We start from the raw sequence: 20,241 nt of genomic DNA, 5'->3' as shown, positions 1-20,241 counted from the left end.
CCACCGCGGCCGCCCCATCCCTGGGGGGGGGGTCTCTGGGCTTGTGGGGGCGGCAGCTCCGCCCCCGTGTTGGGGAATAGCGGGATTATGTCCGTGGGGCGAGCGAGAGTTGGGCTGGGCTGTTACTGGGGCTTCAGTTCCCTCTGGAGAGGAGAGGGTGGGTGCTGGTGGGTGCACCTGCCTGGGCATCGGCTCTTTAGGGTCTTGATGGCACGTTCAGGGGCTCGATGGCATATTTGGGAGCTCGATGGCACGTTTAGGGGCTCGATGGCACAGGAGGATTATTAACTGCACGAACCTCTGCCCGTCTGCCGCGGCGATGCTGAGAAATGCTTTGCCTACGTGCAGTGAGTGTGTTTTGCACAACACCCATTGCCAGGCACTGCCAGAGCTGGGCCCTCGGCAAACAGGGCCTTGCCCAGCACAGCACCCCCTCCTTGTTTTCTTTCCCCTCATCTCATTTAATTCCAACTTCAATCTGTGTTTTACAACAAAATACCTCATATTGCAAAGTGTATCAGGAAAGAAAAATAGGCAAAATATTTGTATGTACAGAGAGAAGAGCTGAAACGATTTTTCGCTGAGTATTTTCAGTCTAGCAAATGCTTCTGGAGGTGAATTTCCATTTTTAGCTGCTTTGAGAAAAAACCAGCGCCGGGTTGTGGGTTTTTTCCAGCCTCCCTTTCAGGAGAGCTGATTCCCCGCAGCCCCGAGCCTGTTGCGCTCGATAAATGGTGCCATTGTTTGGGAGCGGCGGATGTTTTCCCGGCAGGAACACGGGTTAAAGGTTGGGCATTGTTCCCGGCTGGAAGCTGAGCCGGGCTGGTGGGCGAGGGATGATGATGATGATGGTGGTGGTGATGGTGATGATGCTGAGCTGCGGCACCGGCCTGGCCACAATCCCTGTGTGTTCACACTGGGCTGCGACAGCGGCGCTGCTGCTGCTTCCAACTCCCTTCAGCCCCTGCTTGTTTGTGGGCTGGTTCCTCTCCTTCAAACCGGTAAATAACAGAGCGAAACCAGCCAGAAAATACACAAATCCTCGGGAAAAAAATCCATGTCTTCCAATGAAATCTGTTTGAAAACCTTCCTGTGGCGCTGCAGAGATCAGGAGCAACCCCAGCCCCTCCCAAAGCCATTGGCACAGAGGACGAGTTTAATCCTTTAGTGGCATTCCCGGGTTGGGATCACCCTGGAAGGCAGCACTGCTGGGACTGGAATCCCACTGGAAGGCAGCACTGGTGGGACTGGGATCCCACTGGGAGGCAGGATGGTGGGACTGGGATCCCACTGGAAGGCAGGAATGCTGAGACTGGGATCCCACTGGAAGGCAGGAATGCTGAGACTGGGATCCCACTGGAAGGCAGCAGTGCTGGGACTGGGATCCCACTGGAAGGCAGCAGTGCTGGGACTGGGATCCCACTGGAAGGCAGCAGTGCTGGGACTGGGATCCCACTGGGAGGCAGGATGGTGGGACTGGGATCCCACTGGAAGGCAGGATGGTGGGACTGGGATCCCACTGGAAGGCAGGATGGTGGGACTGGGATCCCACTGGAAGGCAGGATGGTGGGACTGAGGTCCCACTGGAAGGCAGGATGGTGGGACTGGGATCTCACTGGAAGGCAGCAATGCTGGGACTGGGATCCCACTGGAAGGCAGGATGGTGGGATTGGGATCCCACTGGAAGGCAGGATGGTGGGACTGGGATCCCACTGGAAGGCAGGATGGTGGGACTGGGGTCCCAGTGGAAGGCAGGATGGTGGGACTGGGATCCCAGTGGAAGGCAGGATGGTGGGACTGGGGTCCCAGTGGAAGGCAGGATGGTGGGACTGGGGTCCCAGTGGAAGGCAGGATGGTGGGACTGGGGTCCCAGTGGAAGGCAGGATGGTGGGACTGGGGTCCCAGTGGAAGGCAGGATGGTGGGACTGGGATCCCACTGGAAGGCAGGATGGTGGAACTGGGATCCCACTGGAAGGCAGGATGGTGGGACTGGGATCCCACTGGAAGGCAGGATGCTGGGACTGGGATCCCACTGGAAGGCAGGATGGTGGCACTGGGGTGGCACCCCCGGGGGAGGTGGTGGATGGGTGGGTGGGATCTGCTCATTCCGCTCCCTTCCCTCCTCTCAGCCCTTGCTTTGAAGCTGCTGAATAAACAAAAAATAAATCAAAGAGAGCAACGAGCAGCGCGTGGGAAAACTCGAGAAATGTGTTTGTTTTGAGGAAATTCAGCAGCAAAACTCTGCCGTGCCCAGGGCACGGCTGGCACAGCAGATCTGTGGTGGGGAGGGTGCTGAGGAACAGGAGGGTGTTTCTGTGCCCCAAAATCCCTGATTCCCACCAGAAAGCAGCTGTCACTGCTGCTCTGGGAAATGCAGGAGGGCCCTCCTGGGGTTTGGATGGGGCTCAGGCAGGTGAATTCCTTAAATTTAGGCCAGATGCTCTGGAGGTCTCAGCATCTTTTGTGGCCACCTCCTGGAGTCACACAGGCTGCTGCTCTCCATGCCATGGATTTCTCTCTTAGCTGTGTCTCTTTTCCTGTTCATACCCATTTATTTCCCCATCTCAAACATTTTGCTCAGGGCTCTGTAATTTCTCCTACAGTTTGACAAGAAAAACATCAACTCGTGCACACCGAGGGTCACTTTGTGAGGTCCAGAATGAAAGTCCAGCCTTGCAAATCCAGGCTTTAACATGGAAATAAAGGGTTTGTTGGGCTCTGTGTACCAGCTGGGCTTTGCTGGCCCTCAGCCTCAGCCAGGGCTTTGCTTTGCTTTGTGAATGTGCATTCTCAGTGCTGCTTTTGCACAGAGCAGGGCTGGGCTCTCCAGGCTCTTGCTGCCTTCATCCCTTCTCCTTTGCCACTGCCCTGGGAGTGGGTGGTGTGTCTGAATCCTCTGCTGGGGCTGGTTCCTGCATTCCTGCTCTGGAAGCAGAGAGCCCCCAGTGCCCGTGGCCAGGGCAGGAGAACCAGGCAGGCAGTTGCCTGTGGGAACAGGCATTGGCTCCGTGCTCTGGCATGGCTCAAGGCTGAGGTATCTGCTGGCACCTCAGTCGCTCGGGAGATGTTTCCAGGCTTCACACGTGCAGAGAAAATTAAAAAGAAAAAAGATCCAATGAGAAACATGAGGTTTTATTGGTTTGGAAGTGGTTGCTGAGACGGCTCGAGGGGTGTGGTGTGTCCTGCTCCGGCCCAGTGGGTTTTGCTGGATGTGGGGGATGTGCAGGGAGCAGGATTGACTCTGTTGGTTTGGTTTTCTTGAGGGGGGTCTGTTGGGAGACCCTGGAGCAGGGAGGGGCTGGTGGTGTTGCTGGTCGGGCTCAGTGCCCCAGGGATGGACCAGGCAAGGCTGGATGATACCCACCACTGCCACTGACCCATAGGATTAATCCATAAAATTCACAGGCTTAAAATATGAAGAGCTCATTTAAAAAAAATTAAAATCAGGTGTTTTTTAGGTTTCTTTTTGTTTGATCTCTGTAGGCTTTTATAGGCTGGAGAAATACCAGGCTGCCCTCATGTTTTTCATTAAAGTGAGTGCAGATTCTGAGGGCAGGATGTAACCCCAAGAGACAGGCCTTGGGGAAGAGCTCACAGGCCATGAAAAGCCAGAGTGGAGAGCTGGGAAAGCTGCAGAGCTGCTGGCCTGGCCCCGTGCCCATGGAGGGATGCTCCAGCCTGGTACCACTGAGGGTACCACTGACCCTGCAGCCCAAATCAATGGCAGTGAAACAAAGCCTTTGTCACAGAGATGGGAGGCCTGGGTTGGACAGAGAGAAAAATTAAAAGAGCTCTGCAAAGTGGGTGGAAAGCTCTTGGAGTGTGTTAAAGCTCAGGGAAGCAGCTTCAGAGGGAGGGCTTGGTCCAGCTCATCCCTCAGCCTGCCGGGGTTTCTCAGGGCTTTGCACTGGGCTGGAAGGATCTTGTGCTGGGAGGGGACTGTTCAGAAGAGGTTTAATTCCAACAATTAAAACAAAACACCCCCATCCCTTTTGGGGGTGTTTTAAGCAGGGCCCAGTGGTCAGAGGGATTGTGGTGGGTGTTGGCCACAGGTGGGGAAGGGGCTGGACAGCAAAGGGTTTGATCCCTGAGCTGAGTCAGCCTCAAAACTCATTTCTCTTCTGGTTTTGGTATCCAGAATTCAGATTGGCTGTTTCTGTGCTAGTGGGGAGATGCCCATCCCAAGGGGGCAGGGTTGTGTCTGGTTCTGGCACCAAGGAGGGCACCAAATGTGCCTCCAGCAGTGCTTGCAGGGGCTCCCAGCTGTGGTTCTTAGCCAGGTTTGCTTTTCTCCCATTGCCTGGAATGTGGTGGCTATTGGATGTGGGGGTTTCACTGGAGACTGAGACCAGCTCTGTGGGATCAGCTCAGATCAGCAGAGCTGCTCCTGGAGCATCCCTGGGCAGGCCTGAAACCTGGAATGGGGGATAAAATTTCCTAAAACCTGGGGGTGGAAAGGACTGAATGTATTTTTGGTTGTGTCCCTTCCACCCCTCAGGGGTGGCTTTGCTGCCAGTTTGCAAAGGGGTGGCTTGCAGGGGGTGGGTGGTGGGTACCAGGGGCATGGCAGGACCAGGCTCAGCATCTCAGCCAGCTGGGAAGGAGGCACTGGAACATCCGTCCGTCCGTCCATCCATCCATCCATCCATCCATCCACCCATCCATCCACCCATCCACCAACCCACCCATCCCTCCCTCCCTCCCTCCCTCCCTCCACCCATCCGTCCACCCATCCGTCCATCCATCCGTCCATCCACCCATCCGTCCATCCATCCGTCCATCCACCCATCCGTCCATCCATCCGTCCATCCACCCATCCGTCCATCCACCCATCCGTCCGTCCATCCATCCATCCATCCACCCATCCATCCACCCACCAACCCACCCACCCACCCACCAACCCATCCCTCCCTCCCTCCCTCCCTCCCTCCCTCCCTCCCTCCCTCCCTCCCTCCCTCCCTCCCTCCCTCCGTCCACCCATCCGTCCGTCCATCCCTCCATCCATCCCTCCATCCCTCCATCCATCCCTCCCTCCATCCATCCCCCTGCCAAGGGCAGGATGAGGCAGGGACTGGTGACAGAGGCAGGCTCAGCCCCAGCCTGGTGCTCTGACCACCACATCCTTCCCCTCGGGCTGTGACATTCCTTGTCTCAGATTTATTGTGTCACCGTCCACCCCAGCCGGCAGAGGAAGTTAATTTAGCAGCAGCAGGAAAGGACACAATGACTCAGTGGTGGAGGGGAACTAAAAATAGTGAAATATCCAGAGAACCACTTTGTCTCCCTTGGGAAATGCAGTTACAAAGCACCATCCGGGGACAAGAGTGGAATTAAACATTTATTATTGTTGGTTTTTTCCTGAAAATTTGGAGTAGGCTCATGCTGAGATTCATAATTTGTGTGTTGTTAGAGCTGGTAATTTAACTGGAATATGCATTTGGGGGGAAATGATGTCAGCATGACTTGGATATATCATTAAATTCGTAAACATTGTTGGGCAATTAAAATTATCCAGTTGTTGTGCCGTTGTGCTGCACCAGAAATCAGGACTTGTGTTGCTGGTGGGCCACGTTTGGAGGATCACTGGGAAACTGGGGCGTAAATTGCATCTTTGAAGGATTCCCTCCAGGACTGTGCTGTGCCTCCTGGTGCCCCCGAGCTGCTCCAGGTGGTGGGATCTCCCCAGGTGGGGGGCAGTGGTTGTGTTGGGAAGCCCGAGGATCTCTGCAGGCTGGAGCTGGAAGTGCTGCAGGTTTGGGAGTGCCCCCAATCCCAGGGCTGGAGTGGTTGGGGGTCCCCAAGCTCTGCACCCCCATGGGATGGGGCCAAGGAGCTGTGAGTGCCTCTTGGAGCTCTGCTGCTGAATTCCAACCCATTTAGGACTTTTTGCACCTGAAAAAGCTGATTTAGCCACTCAACAGCTCCTTTTGCTGGTGTGTAGAGTGAAGATTCCACCCAGTGGTTGCCTGAGCAGCCCTGGGGGGGTTCAGGACCACCAGACTTCCATTCCAGGTTCCTCCAACCGCTGGGAATTCTTTGGGATAACTTCCCCAGTAAAAACCCCAGGAGAAAGCCCCTTCCTCCTGGGCACGACTACGCTGCCAGGCTCGGATTTGGACATCAGACGCCGGGTTTTTTCCTGCCCTTGTGTAGCCGGGGAAGGCTCGGGGCTATTTTTATCCAGCGCTGGCAGTGGCTGGAGGAGGACGCGGCTCCCCGGCCGGGACGGCTTCGCCTCCCTCTGCTCGGCTGGCTGCGGCTCCCTGGCTTTATTTGGGAATAGCAAAGGTGCTCCGGAGCGGCCGGGAAGGGAGAGGAGCCGGAGAGGCACCGGGCAGGGCACGGGGTGCTGGCCCCGGAGCGAGCCCATCCCGCGGTGCCGCTGGAGGAGCCAAGGAAGGAGGACTGAGATGCCCCCTGGGCACGGGAGGAGCCGGGAGAGAAGGAGATGAGTCGGGAGGGTGATGGAATGGGTGACGTCATCAGGAAAGCAGCTGCGCCCGCCGGGGAGGGGAGTTATAAAAAGGTAAGGGACCAAAAGGAGCTTTTGTGTGCCAAGGGGCACCCTCGTGGAGGGGACCCATGGAATGCTGCCTGACACCCTCCCGGGACATGGGATTCGGGGCCAGAGCAGGGGAGCACTCCATGGTGTTTATACAGTGGCACAGGACAGCAATCCTTCCTCCCTTCCACACCTTCCAAACCTTCCTCCCTTCCAAACCTTCCTCCCTTCCAAACCTTCCTCCCTTCAACACCTTCCTCCCTTCCAGACCTTCCAGACCTTCCTCCCTTCCAGACCTTCCTCCCTTCCACACCTTCCTCCCTTCCACACCTTCCTCCCTTCCACACCTTCCTCCCTTCCACACCTTCCTCCCTTCCACACCTTCCTCCCTTCCACACCTTCCTCCCTTCCACACCTTCCTCCCTTCCACACCTTCCTCCCTTCCAGACCTTCCTCCCTTCCAAACCTTCCAGACCTTCCTCCCTTCCAAACCTTCCAGACCTTCCTCCCTTCCAAACCTTCCAGACTTTCCTCCCTTCCAGACCTTCCTCCCTTCCAGACCTTCCACCCTTCCACACCTTCCTCCCTTCCAAGACCTTCCAAACCTTCCTCCCTTCCACACCTTCCTCCCTTCCACACCTTCTTCCCTTCCACACCTTCTTCCCTTCCACACCTTCTTCCCTTCCACACCTTCTTCCCTTCCACACCTTCTTCCCTTCCACACCTTCTTCCCTTCCACACCTTCCTCCCTTCCACACCTTTCCTCCCTTCCACACCATCCTCCCTTCCACACCATCCTCCCTTCCACACCATTCTCCCTTCCACACCATTCTCCCTTCCACACCATTCTCCCTTCCACACCATCCTCCCTTCCACACCTTCCTCCCTTCCAGACCACCCTCCCTTCCAGACCACCCTCCCTTCCAGACCACCCTCCCTTCCAGACCACCCTCCCTTCCAGACCACCCTCCCTTCCAGACCATCCTCCCTTCCACACCTTCAAGACCTTCCTCCCTTCCAGACCTTCCTCCCTTCCAGACCTTCCACACCTTCCTCCCTTCCACACCTTCCTCCCTTCCAGACCACCCTCCCTTCCAGACCACCCTCCCTTCCACACCTTCCTCCATTCCACACCTTCCTCCCTTCCTCCCTCTGCCTTTCCGTATCTCTTTATGAGGAACAGATTTACCTTTATGATGAAGGGTTATTCCCGTATCTCTTTATGATAAACAACATGTAAGGAGGTGTTTCCAAAGGCGTTCTCGTACCTCGAGACCCCCCTGGGATTTTGAGGCAATTGAGACATGTAAGTTTGACTTGGGTTTGCATTTGCCAGTAAATCCCCCCTGAGGGAAAAGGAGATAAAAACACATGTTGTGTGGTTATAATTTCTGTTTGTAAATCCAATGACAGCCCTTGTGCTTTGCAGAGATAAAATAAGGCTCTGCCTATGGCTCTGGAACTTTAAATATAGTCATTGGCCATGGCTGGTAATGACAGACCCTGGCAAAAATAGCCTGGGTGGCTCAGCCACGTGTCCTGGTGCTCCTGGACAGGGCCAGGCACTGGCTCTGCACCCTCTTTGGTGCTGGGGGTGGGTGGGTGGGGATTCTGCCCCTCTGCCCCACCTACAGAGCTGCCTCCAGCATAAGAAGGATGTGGAGCTGCTGGAGCAAGTCCAGAGGAGGCCCCCAAAGATGCTCTGGGGGCTGGAGCCACTTCATTATGGAGCCAGGATGGGAGAGCTTGGGGGATTCATCTGGAGAAGAGAAGGCTCCAGGGAGACCTGAGAGCCCCTTCCAGAGCCTAAAGGGGCTCCAGGAGAGCTGGAGAGGGACTGGGGGCAAGGAATGGAGGGACAGGACAAGGGGAATGGGTTTAAGCTGAAGGATGGTAGATTTAGGTTGGATATTGGGAAGAAATCCTGCCCTGGGAGGGTGGGCAGGCCCTGGCACAGGTTGGGCAGAGAAGCTGTGGCTGCCCCAGCCCTGGGAGTGTCCAAGGCCAGGTTGGACAGGGCTTGGAGCACCCTGGGCTGGTGGGAGGAGTCTCTGCCCATGGCAGGGGTGGCACTTGATGGGCTTTAAGGTTCTTCCCACCCCAAACCATTCAGGTGTTCTGTGATTTGCTGGATAAATTCAGGCTCTGAGCCCACACTGGAAGGTTTTGGTGTCTGTTGAGGTGCCTCAGGGTGTTGGTGATGGGTTGGCTGTGACAGGAGACAGAGGCTGGTGGTGAAGGGCACAGATGGTGGTGTCCAACCTGCAGACACCAGCAGGATGATGGAAATAGGATGATGAACAACAACATCTACAGCAGGTGACAGGGCTGGGACTGCTGGATGTGCTGTGGGAATGGGCAGACCTCTCCTGGCACATTCCCTGCTCTGGGGTGTTCCATGAAACCTTCCACATGGAGCAGCCACAGCCACAGCCACAACCTGGCATTGTGTTTTGGTTCCTGTGCTTAAACAAAGGTGGCCACTGACCCTCCCAAAGGGAAGGTCAAGGGGAAGAAGGAAAACATCCGCCCCCAATTGTTTCACCTTGAAAATAAAATGCAGCTTTTTGTTTCAAATAATGGTGTGAACAGACTCGTTGTCAGCTCTGCACCACCCCCTCTGCAGAAATACATACTTTTTTTGATTCAGTGCCAAAATACACAGTTAAATAACACAGGGCTGTGTTTTCCTTGTTATTACCTTTGAAATTGGAGTATTTGACCCATTATTTTTATATACCAAGGAAGTATATTTGATAGGCAGAAAAAGCCAGGCCATTTCCCTTCTCAATTTATAGTTTTCCATGCCCAGCTCTGGATGTCAGTGCAGCTGTCAGGTAATTCAGTTAAAACCTGGAGTCCAGTTCCCACAGGTGTGTTCTGTGTCTCAGTAACTGCTCCCTATTTTATAATAACAAATAGCTCTCTGGGTTTCTGTGTGGTCGTTAGCCTGAGTCTGGCTGGGAAAATGGGATATTCTGGGAGCAGAGTCGTTTGGAACCCTCGGTAATGACCTGGTGGGGCAAACAAATTGCACATTGATTAAATGTGCAGATGTCACACTGGGAGCAGCTGGGCCTGGTGGGAGGTGGCGCAAAATTAGGAAAAATCTGCAGAGGAGGAAACCTGTGCAAGCCTGTCCGTGTTTGTGGGGGTTTTAATGCAAAAAGAGCAGGTTTTGGTGCACACAGAGTGGGTGGGGATGGTGCTGGGGAGGGAGCAGTCCCAGCTGGTGTGGAGGCTGGGCAGGAGGAGCTGGAGATGTGCCGTGGGCTCTGGATTTCTGCTGGAACACAAGGAAGATCAGATAGAGGTGGGAGGGTGTGGGAGAGGCTCATGTGAGCTGGAAAAAGGGAGGCTGAATATCCAGGGCTTGATGAAATATTGATGTCCTGAGACAGCCACGGGCACCCTGAGGTGGGCACCAACCTCCTCCCTCTGCTTTCAGTCCATTCAAACAGTATTTCCCCTCCTTTTTGCTTCGTTTTCTCCCTGTGTTCCCTTCCCCAGCAGGGCTGGCTGGTTTTAATTCCAAACCTGCCTCTGTGTGATGGAGGCATCAATTATTGAAACCTGAAGAAACAAAGGATAAAAATACAGCTGAGTGGTCTGGGTGGAACTCCAGAAACCTGGAGCTGAACCAAAGCCTCGAGACCACTTGATGTCATGGGGGGTTATTTGTATTGTTTGAAGTATTTTAAATAAAAGGAGTTGGCTTATAAATGAAGGATGTATTTTGCTAAGGGATTGACAATATAATGGCCAATTTAATCATGTATATAATCAGCTCTGGAGTTAGAATTAAACTATTAGTTATTTTAAGTTAATAATTTGCATTTTGTTGCACTTTCTTGTATGGAAAAGGTGCTTTATTTTTCCTTAGGTGAAACATGGGAAGCACATTCCATTAATTAACACCATGGAAGCAGCCCAGACTTGCCTGCTCTGTTTTCTTTTGTTGTGTGTTAAGGGTTATTTTAAAATGAAATGTTTGAAGGCTCCAAAATGTTCCTTCTATCAATAACTTGCTGCCTTGTGTGAGTTTGTTGTCAGTGTTGGCACATAATGCATTAGTGACAGACACCAGGAGAGCACCGAGGCTGGTGCTGAATTGAGAGCTGGGATTTGCATTTATTACACATGGATTACACAGTTGTTTCCATCATTAATGATCACTGATGAAGTTCATGTCACTTTGTTGAGTTTTATTAAAAAAAGTAATTATCTATCTATCTATCTATCTATCTATCTATCTATCTATCTATCCATCTATCATCTATCTATCTATCCATTATCTATCTATCTATCAATCTATCATCTATCAATCAATCTATCCATCTATCTATCATCTATCTATCTATCCATCCATCCATCTATCTATCCATCCATCTATCATCTATCTATCTGTCTATCTATCTATCTATCTATCTATCCATCCAAGAATCTATCATCAATCTATCTATCTATCCATCAATCTATCATCTATCAATCAATCTATCCATCTATCTATCTATCTATCTATCTATCCATCCATCAATCTATCATCTATCAATCTATCTATCTATCCATCAATCTATCATCTATCAATCTATCCATCCATCTATCTATTTATCTATCCATCATCTGTCTGTCTATCAATCAGTCTATCTATCCATCCATCCATCAATCTATCATCTATCTATCTATCCATCAATCTATCATCTATCAATCAATCTATCTATCATCTATCTATCATCTATCTATCTATCCATCCATCCATCTATCTATCCATCTATCTATCTATCAATCTATCTATCATCTATCAATCAATCTATCTATCTATCCATCTATCTATCAATCAATCTATCCATCTATCCATCTATGTATCCATCTATCTATCTATCTATCTATCTATCTATCTATCTATCTATCTATCTATCTATCTATCTATCTATCCATCCATCCATCCATCTATCTATCTATCTATCTATCTATCTATCTATCTATCTATCTATCTATCTATCTATTTCCTCTATCTATCTTGTCTATCAGTCAATCTATCAATCTATCTGTCTATCTATCAAAATACACACATATACATATAAATACATACACACACATATATATACACATGTACATGTATATGTATATATAAATAAATTTTTAAACTATGGATAATTTGATGACAGTGGTTAAAATCACATCTCTGAGCATGTTGGCAGGAGAAGGATTGTGTGGTTTGGAGGCTGCTCAGGGAAGTGGAAGATGCTGCTGCTGCTGCAGGAATATGGATCTAAGTGCAGATATTGCTGTATATATTAGATATATATTAGGTATATAGAGATGAATCTCTATCAGCATGTCCCATGGCAGGAGAGTTGGAACTGGGTGATCTCCAAGGTCCCTTCCAACCCAAACTATTCTGTGATTTAACATGGAGAGAGGGATGTTGGGATGGGCTGTGGTGGGAATGCTTGGGAAGCGCTGGGCACCACGAGGGTGGTGGTGGGGCTGGTGGGACAGCTCACCCTCCTGTGCCCTCTGTGCCCAGCAGTTCATCCCTCCTTGTCTGCTTCCCCTGCAGGCCCAGAAGAATGAGCGGGAGTCCATCAGGCAGAAGTTGGCCCTGGGCAGTTTCTTCGACGATGGCCCAGGACTCTACACGAGCTGCAGCAAGAGCGGCAAGCCCAGCCTGTCCTCCCGGTAAGGCACAGCCCAACCCCTCCTTGGGGCCTGGAAAGGGGGAGGCACCTCCAATGGGACATCCTGAGACCTTCCCTCCGTTTTTGCTTCCAACCAAATTCCTGAATTTTCCCTGGTTTAGAGCAACATCTTATGCTCCAAATGTGGTGGTTGTTTGTTGTGTAAATACTTGTAAATAATATGCTAAAATACTGGTTTAAACTGGATAGAAGAGTCATTTGGAAGCTCAAGGGAGAAAGCAAATAAAACTAAGTTTCCTGAGTTAGGTTTTCTTCAGGTTTTTTATGATTTGGAACAGGCTAGAGAAGCTGTGGCTGCCCCATCCCTGGCAGTGTCCCAGGCCAGGTTGGACAGTGCTGGGAGCAACTTGGGCTGGCAGGGGTGGCACTGGATGGGCTTTGAGGTCCCTTCCAACCCCAACCATTCAGGGATTCTGTGGTCCCATTGTCCCACCCGTGCTGGATCCAGCAGTGTGGTGACAGCTGGTGGAAAACCATGAGTTTGTGAAGACATATCTGCCTTCAGTGTCCTGGGGGGTGACAGCCCATTGGAACCAGATGTGGTGCTGACAGCTGGCCCTGGTGACAGCAGGGCAGTGGAGATAATCCATCTGGGGCTCTCAGGGAGGTTTGGAATGCCCAGCCCTGGAGGTGCCCAAGGCAGGACTGGCCGTGGCACTCAGTGCTCTGGGCGGGGGGACAAGGTGGGCATCGGGCACAGGGTGGGCTCCATGGGCTGGGAGGGCTTTGCCAAGGTGGGCATTGGGCACAGGGTGGGCTCCATGGGCTGGGAGGGCTTTTCCAAGGTGGGCATCGGGCACAGGGTGGGCTCCATGGGCTGGGAGGGCTTTGCCAAGGTGGGCATCGGGCACAGGGTGGGCTCCAGGGGCTGGGAGGGCTTTGCCAAGGTGGGCGTCGGGCACAGGGTGGGCTCCATGGGCTGGGAGGGCTTTTCCAAGGTGGGCATCGGGCACAGGGTGGGCTCCATGGGCTGGGAGGGCTTTGCCAAGGTGGGCATCGGGCACAGGGTGGGCTCCATGGGCTGAGAGGGCTTTGCCAGCCTCAGTGATCCTGGGATTCATGCCTAGAAAACACCAGAGAGTGGAAATAATAACCTTTAACATGTTTTCCTGCCTTCCCTTCACACCCACAAGCTCCACACAAGCTCTGCTTCCAGACGTGGCTCCATCCCTGGAGCTGCCACACTGTGCATGGACACCTCACTTTGATTTCCAAAGTTCTGCCTCCAATCCCCTGCAGAAGGGCTGGTTTGTGTTCAGCTGCCAGGGGTGACCCGTGGCCCTCGGGGAGCACCCAACTCCTCCCGTGCTGGGAGGGAAGCTCTGCCTGCTGCCATGGCATGGGAGGGGAGAGGAGGTTTGGAGGGGCACAGAGCCAGAGGGGATGCTCTGTCCCAACAGAGGGGATGCTCTGTCCCAACAGAGGGCCCAGTGGTGAGATCCAGCTGCACTGGGAGCCACGGGAAAGGGGGCACAGCTGTGCCCTGTGTTGTTCCTGCTGCACCCAGAGCTGCTGTTGTGTAATTAGAGCACGGTGCCAGTTAACGCGGCGCAGGAGGGCCTGGCAGCTGTGCCAGCAGGAGTGCCAGCTGTGCCTGTGGGCTTTGGTGTGTCATTAATATTCATAGTTCAGGCAGAACAGTAGCATGGTCTGATCCAGGAGCTGCAGGAACCTTTGCAGGACCATATTTGGATAGAGAATTACAGAGCAGAGTCCAGACTGGTTTGGGTTGGAAGGGACCTCAAAGCCCACCCAGTGCCACCCCTGCCATGGGCAGGGACACCTCCCACTGTCCCAGGGTGTGCCAAGCCCTGTCCAACCTGGCCTGGGACACTCCCAGGGCTGGGGCAGCCACAGCTTCCCTGGGCAAGGTGTTCCACATCCTAAATGAGAACCTTAAGGAAACCTATTTCAGGAAACTTCATTTCCTTTGCTTTGTCTCTTGAGCATCCAAAGATCTTTCTACACAGTTTAAATTAGTATTTTAACATATACATACATATATGCACATATACATAATACATAACAAAACCCTCACTTTAAACTATTTCATTATTAATGCTGACTGTTTTAAGGTAATAGTGACTGACAGTTCCACTGAAATAAATGAAAAATAAGAGTTTGTTGTCCCTCAGTGCCCATATAAGCCCCCACCACGTTGGGAATGGGGAAAGACAGGCAGCAGAACGTGGATTACTCAGCAGGTGGTGATGGACTGTGATCTCCCACCTGTGGAAGAGCTTTACCCTCCTCTGCTCCTGCACTGGGATGCCCCTGCCCTGATCCATTGCATCCAGAAAAAGTCCTTCCTGGGGAGGTGAATTTGGGTGGTTGAATCCATCCAACTCAAGCAATGGAGAGGAGGGGTCCAGAAAACACCATAACAAACTCTTGCATTACAGGAGCATGTCTTGGCCACAAACAGGCTCGTTGCCTTCCTGAAAAAATAATTTCAATCATTAGCAAAATATTTTATAAGACATATTATTATATATGTTATTAGCATCTTTATAAATTTATTTTAATTTTTTATTCTTTATTTATAAACAGCTCGTAATTTTTATATATTAAAGTGTTCAGTATATTTCATATATACTTTTTATATTTATTTGATGTAGTGAGAGAGTCAGTGGGAGTCCATGTGGTGCCCTCAGCTCTGCAGGGCTGGGCAGTTCTGCAGCCCAGCAGTAGGTGGTGGTAGAAGCCCTTCTGCTGAGTTCCCAGAGCTGCTGCCTCTTGCCCAGGACACTCCACGAGCTGCCCGTGGCTGTCCCGGCTCCAGGGCCACTGGTGTCACCTGTCCCTTCTCTCCCACAGGTTACAGAGTGGGATGAACCTGCAGATCTGCTTTGTGAACGACAGTGGCAGCGACAAGGACAGCGATGCCGACGACAGCAAGACAGAGACCAGCCTGGACACGCCGCTGTCCCCCATGGTAGGTCTGGGATCCCATCCTGGAGCATCCCCAGGGAAACTGCTCCTGTGAAAACAGCAGCACTGAAGCCCAGAGCAGCATTTTCAGCCATCAGTAATGTGGGGCAGATAAATCACCCTGGCTCGGCACAGGTGCCTTCATGTGAAGGTTCCTCCTTCCTCCCTTCCTCCTTTTCTTTCTGGCTCTGATAATCATCAGGGCAGTAGTGGATGTGAAGTGTTATCAGCTCCCAGCAGCTTTCCTCCCTTCTTTTCTTTAGTGCATATGACTCTGCAGCCCCAGGTGTTTTCCTCCAGCTTAACCTGTGTGTCCTTTCAACACCTGCTGGTCTGGTTGGCTCCTCTTTCCATTTGAAGTCATATTGATAGTCAAGGAGCCCAATCTGGGAGTCACTCTGATTTTTAAAGACAATCTTATGGCTTAAGATAAAAGCAAAACTCTGTGCTTTTCAGTTTCTGCAGAAGTTGCCTCATTTGTGGGTGCCCAGAAGTAGGTTCAGTCACAAGCCAATGTGTTTATGTGGCACGGTTGGGGTGACAGGGCTGTCACAGCTCCATGTGCTTCCCTAGAGCAAGCAGAGCTCGTCCTACTCCGACAGAGACACGACAGAGGAGGAGTCAGAGTCCCTCGATGACATGGACTTCCTCACCAGGCAAAAGAAGCTCCAAGCTGAAGCCAAGATGGCCTTGGCTATGGCAAAGCCCATGGCCAAGATGCAGGTGGAGGTGGAAAAGCAGAACAGGAAGAAATCGCCGGTAGCAGATCTTGTGAGTGGGGGCTGTGGGATGGCACAGGAGTGGGGGGCACCAGGCCCTTGGGCATCCACACCACTGGTGGGGCTTCCTCACAGGGCTTGTGGTCATGGAGAGGAGGGGCAGATAAGGACTTGCCTCAGGAGCTGAAGGGTCAGCATGGGTTGTCTTGTTGGTGCGTTAGAGTGGGATGGATGAAGGGAATGAGATCCTGAAGCGTAAAAGTTGGTGCTGCCTTGAGGCACCTCTGATTTGTAGTCTCTCCATCTCATGCCATGCCATGCCATCCCATCCCATGCCATCCCATGCCATCCCATGCCATCCCATGCCATCCCATGCCATCCCATGCCATCCCATCCCATCCCATCCCATCCCATCCCATCCCATCCCATCCCATCCCATCCCATCCCATCCCATCACACTTGTGCTTGGTTACACCACTGTCACCATCACCCTCACCTCCAATTCATCAAATATTGCAGCTTCTGGCAGATTTCAAGCCTTGGCTCAGGCTTTGTGTGATTGGTTGAACTCAGTTTGTGGTGGAGTCGTCAGTGCCTGTTGTGAGAGGGGGATGCAAACAATGACAACTGTCCAGAAATACAAATAGTTGGAAAAAAGCAGTAAAATACTGAAACTTCCTTTCCAGCTGCCACATTTGCCTCACATAAGTGAATGCCTGATGAAGAGGAGTTTAAAACCCACAGATCTGAGAGACATGACTATCGGGCAGCTACAAGTGATAGTCAATGATCTTCACTCACAGATAGAAAGTAAGTGGGAATTGTTGAATGATTTATGTTCTCCATGGAAAGGGCTGCCCAGCCCTGGCTGTGGTGAAGTCCCCATCCCTGGAGGGGTGGAAAAGCCCTGTAGATGTGGGGAAGGTTGATGTCCAGGTCCCAGCCTGGGGTTCCCCAGACATGCCAACCCCTTTCTCTCCTGGCTCCAGGCTTGAACGAGGAGCTGGTGCAGCTGCTGCTGATCCGGGATGAGCTGCACACGGAGCAGGATGCCATGCTGGTGGACATCGAGGATCTGACCAGGTGAAGGAGGTTCCTCAGGGTGTTTCTCTCCCCTCACGGGTCCCAGCTTGCTGTCAGCAGCATGCAGGGTGCTTTTCTTTAGCAGAATTTGGGTATTAAAGCCTTTGCCATCGAGGATATTGGGAGGGAATCCTTCCCTGGGAGGGTGGGCAGGCCCTGGCACAGGTTGGGCAGAGAAGCTGTGGCTGCTCCAGCCCTGGGAGTGTCCAAGGCCAGGTTGGAGCACCCTGGGCTGGTGGGAGGTGTCCCTGCCCAGGGCAGGGGCTGGAATGAAATGGTCTTTAAGGTCCATTCCAACACAATCCACTCTATGATTCTCTAACTTTCCCACCTTCACATTTAGGGACACTCACTGTCCCCATCCCCACATTTGGGGGTACTCATTGTCCCCATCCCCACATTTGGGGGCACTCACTGTCCCCATCCCCACATTATTTGGGGACAAAGGTGTTTGGCTTCCCTGTGGGAAGGGTGGAAAAATCCCAGCTGAGCCGAAACCACTCCAGCTTTTGGAGAAACCCAGAGGGGCTTTCCTTCCCCTTTGCCCACCTCCTGGTGCCCTCCCCTGGGAATGAGTGTGGGCAGACCCCACACATTCTGGAGAGATCCCACACATTCCAGAGAGACCCCACACATCCCAGGCAGATCCCACACATTCCAGAGAGACCCCACACATTCCAGAGAGACCCCACACATCCCAGACAGATCCCACACATTCCAGAGAGACCCCACACATCCCAGACAGACCCCACACATTCCAGGCAGACCCCACACATTCCAGGCAGACCCCACACATTCCAGAGAGACCCCACACATTCCAGAGAGACCCCACACATCCCAGACAAATCCCACACATTCCAGAGAGATCCCACACATTCCAGAGAGACCCCACACATCCCAGGCAGATCCCACACATCCCAGGCAGACTCCACACATCCCAGGCAGATCCCACACATTCCAGAAAAACCCCACACATCCCAGACAGATCCCACACATCCCAGACAGATCCCACACATCCCAGGCAGACCCCACACATCCCAGGCAGACCCCACACATTCCAGAGAGATCCCACACATTCCAGGCAGACCCCACACATTCCAGAAAAACCCCACACATTCCAGAGAGACCCCACACATCCCAGGCAGGCCCCACACATCCCAGTCAGACCCCACACATTCCAGAGAGACCCCACACATCCCAGGCAGGCCCCACACATCCCAGGCAGATCCCACACATTCCAGAGAGACCCCACACATTCCAGAGAGACCCCACACATCCCAGGCAGACCCCACACATCCCAGGCAGACCCCACACATCCCAGGCAGATCCCACACATCCCAGGCAGATCCCACACATCCCAGGCAGATCCCACACATTCCAGAGAGACCCCACACATTCCAGAGAGACCCCACACATCCCAGGCAGACCCCACACATCCCAGGCAGAAACCACACATTCCAGAGAGACCCCACACATTCCAGAGAGACCCCACACATCACAGGCAGGCCCCACACATTCCAGAGAGACCCCACACATTCCAGGCAGACTCCACACATCCCAGGCAGACCCCACACATCCCAGGCAGACCCCACACATCCCAGGCAGATCCCACACATCCCAGGCAGATCCCACACATTCCAGGCAGACCCCACACATTCCAGGCAGACCCCACACATCCCAGGCAGATCCCACACATTCCAGAGAGACCCCACACATCCCAGGCAGACCCCACACATCCCAGGCAGACCCCACACATCCCAGGCAGACCCCACATATCCCTTGCTGGGAAGAACAGGATTTCCCTTCACTGCTGGAGCATCGTGGATCCCTCTTGGAGCACAACCAGTGTGGGGTTTGGGTTGCCCCTTCCCTGGCACCAGGAATTCCAGCTCTTTCCCCCCCCAGGCACGCCGAGAGCCAGCAGAAGCACCTGGCAGAGAAGATGCCAGCCAAGTGACGTTGGGAGTGGCACCAGAGCGAGCCCTGCCAGCCGTGCCCAGGAAACCACTGCTCGTCCCTGCCCGTGTCCTGAGCTTCATGTCCCGTGATTGGCCTCTGCTTCTTAATTTATTTTAATTTTTTTACTCGTGCCACTAAATATCAGGCATTTTAATAATCTTATTCCCAGGAGAGAACTGTACAGTACTTACAACATCACAAACCGTGGGTGAGAAGAGAGAGGGTAGCTGGACTTTATTTTTTGTTTGGGTAGAGATTTTTTTTTTTTTTGTTGGATGATATTTTTCCCATTGACTACTTTTTTATTCTTCACTGTAGTTTCCAAAGGAAGAACCTGTTCTTGACGGTGCTATAAAGTCAAAGGAAATACTTGCCTGCCTCGTAGTGACGTCGTAGCTTTCAGTACTCGGTATATTTTAATCAGTTCTCAACATTTTGTGAATGTTGACTACCTGACAGTCATTTCTAGGTGTGCTATTAACACTCAGTGGGGGTCAGAGAGGTGGAAGTTTTATGTATAAAGCTGTAAAATAAAAAGGGAAAAACTTGTTTCATATGACACGTCCTTTTGTTGCCGAGTGCTTGACTTTGGTGGAGTGTCCTCCAACTAAGGGTGCAGTCACCAGAAAGAGCCTTTAGTTTTCCTGAGCACATGGATCTGTGAGAGAAGAGAGGAATTTTGTAGGGTTGTTAGTTTGGAAGTTCAGGATTGTGTGTGACATGGACTGAGAGATTCCTCTGTAACAACACCAGTGTTGGAATGAGCAGGAACCCACCCCAGAGGGAATTTTGTGTATTAAACTGTGTTGGAATGAGCAGGAACCCACCTCAGAGGGAATTTGGGATATTTTACTGTGTTGGAATCAGCAGGAATACACCTCAGAGAGATTTTTGGGTATTAAACTGTGTTGGAATGAGCAGGAACCCACCCCAGAGGGAATTTTGGGTATTTTACTGTGTTAGAATCAGCAGGAACCCACTCCAGAGGGAATTTTGGGTATTAAACTGTGTTGGAATGAGCAGGAACCCACCTCAGAGGGATTTGTGGGTATTATACTGTGTTGGAATCAGCAGGAACCCACCTCAGAGGGATTTGTGGGTATTATACTGTGTTGGAATGAGCAGGAACCCACCTCAGAGGGAATTTTGGGTATTAAACTGTGTTGGAATCAGCAGGAGATTTTTGGGTACTGTACTGTGTTGGAATCAGCAGGAACCCACCTCAGAGGGATTTGTGGGTATTAAACTGTGTTGGAATGAGTAGGAACCCACCTCAGAGGGAATTTTGGGTATTCTACTGTGTTGGAATCAGCAGGAATACACCTCAGAGGGAATTTGGGATATT

At 52.1% G+C, this 20,241-nt stretch overlaps 1 protein-coding gene across 4 annotated transcripts in view; it reads left to right on the top strand.

Moving 5' to 3' along the window:
- The window catches only part of SCHIP1 (schwannomin interacting protein 1), a 99,084-nt gene extending 79,627 nt beyond the window's left edge, over positions 1 to 19,457 (top strand). For 3 of the 4 annotated variants that reach the window (XM_071566715.1, XM_071566716.1, XM_071566718.1), the window contains 6 exons: positions 12,066 to 12,184; positions 15,022 to 15,139; positions 15,709 to 15,906; positions 16,541 to 16,664; positions 16,844 to 16,937; positions 18,843 to 19,457. In XM_071566715.1, coding sequence (XP_071422816.1) covers positions 12,066 to 12,184; positions 15,022 to 15,139; positions 15,709 to 15,906; positions 16,541 to 16,664; positions 16,844 to 16,937; positions 18,843 to 18,894 — 705 coding nt within the window. In that variant the 3' untranslated portion in view covers positions 18,895 to 19,457. Of the gene's footprint in view, positions 1 to 6,279; positions 6,527 to 12,065; positions 12,185 to 15,021; positions 15,140 to 15,708; positions 15,907 to 16,540; positions 16,665 to 16,843; positions 16,938 to 18,842 lie in introns of those variants that run through there. The other variant, XM_071566717.1, reaches the window with a different exon arrangement.
- The last annotated feature ends 784 nt before the right edge of the window (positions 19,458 to 20,241 follow it).

The sequence above is a fragment of the Pithys albifrons genome, chromosome 11 (assembly GCF_047495875.1).
Source record: "Pithys albifrons albifrons isolate INPA30051 chromosome 11, PitAlb_v1, whole genome shotgun sequence".
NCBI lineage: Eukaryota > Metazoa > Chordata > Aves > Passeriformes > Thamnophilidae > Pithys > Pithys albifrons.
This window is presented reverse-complemented; position numbering and strand designations above follow the sequence as displayed.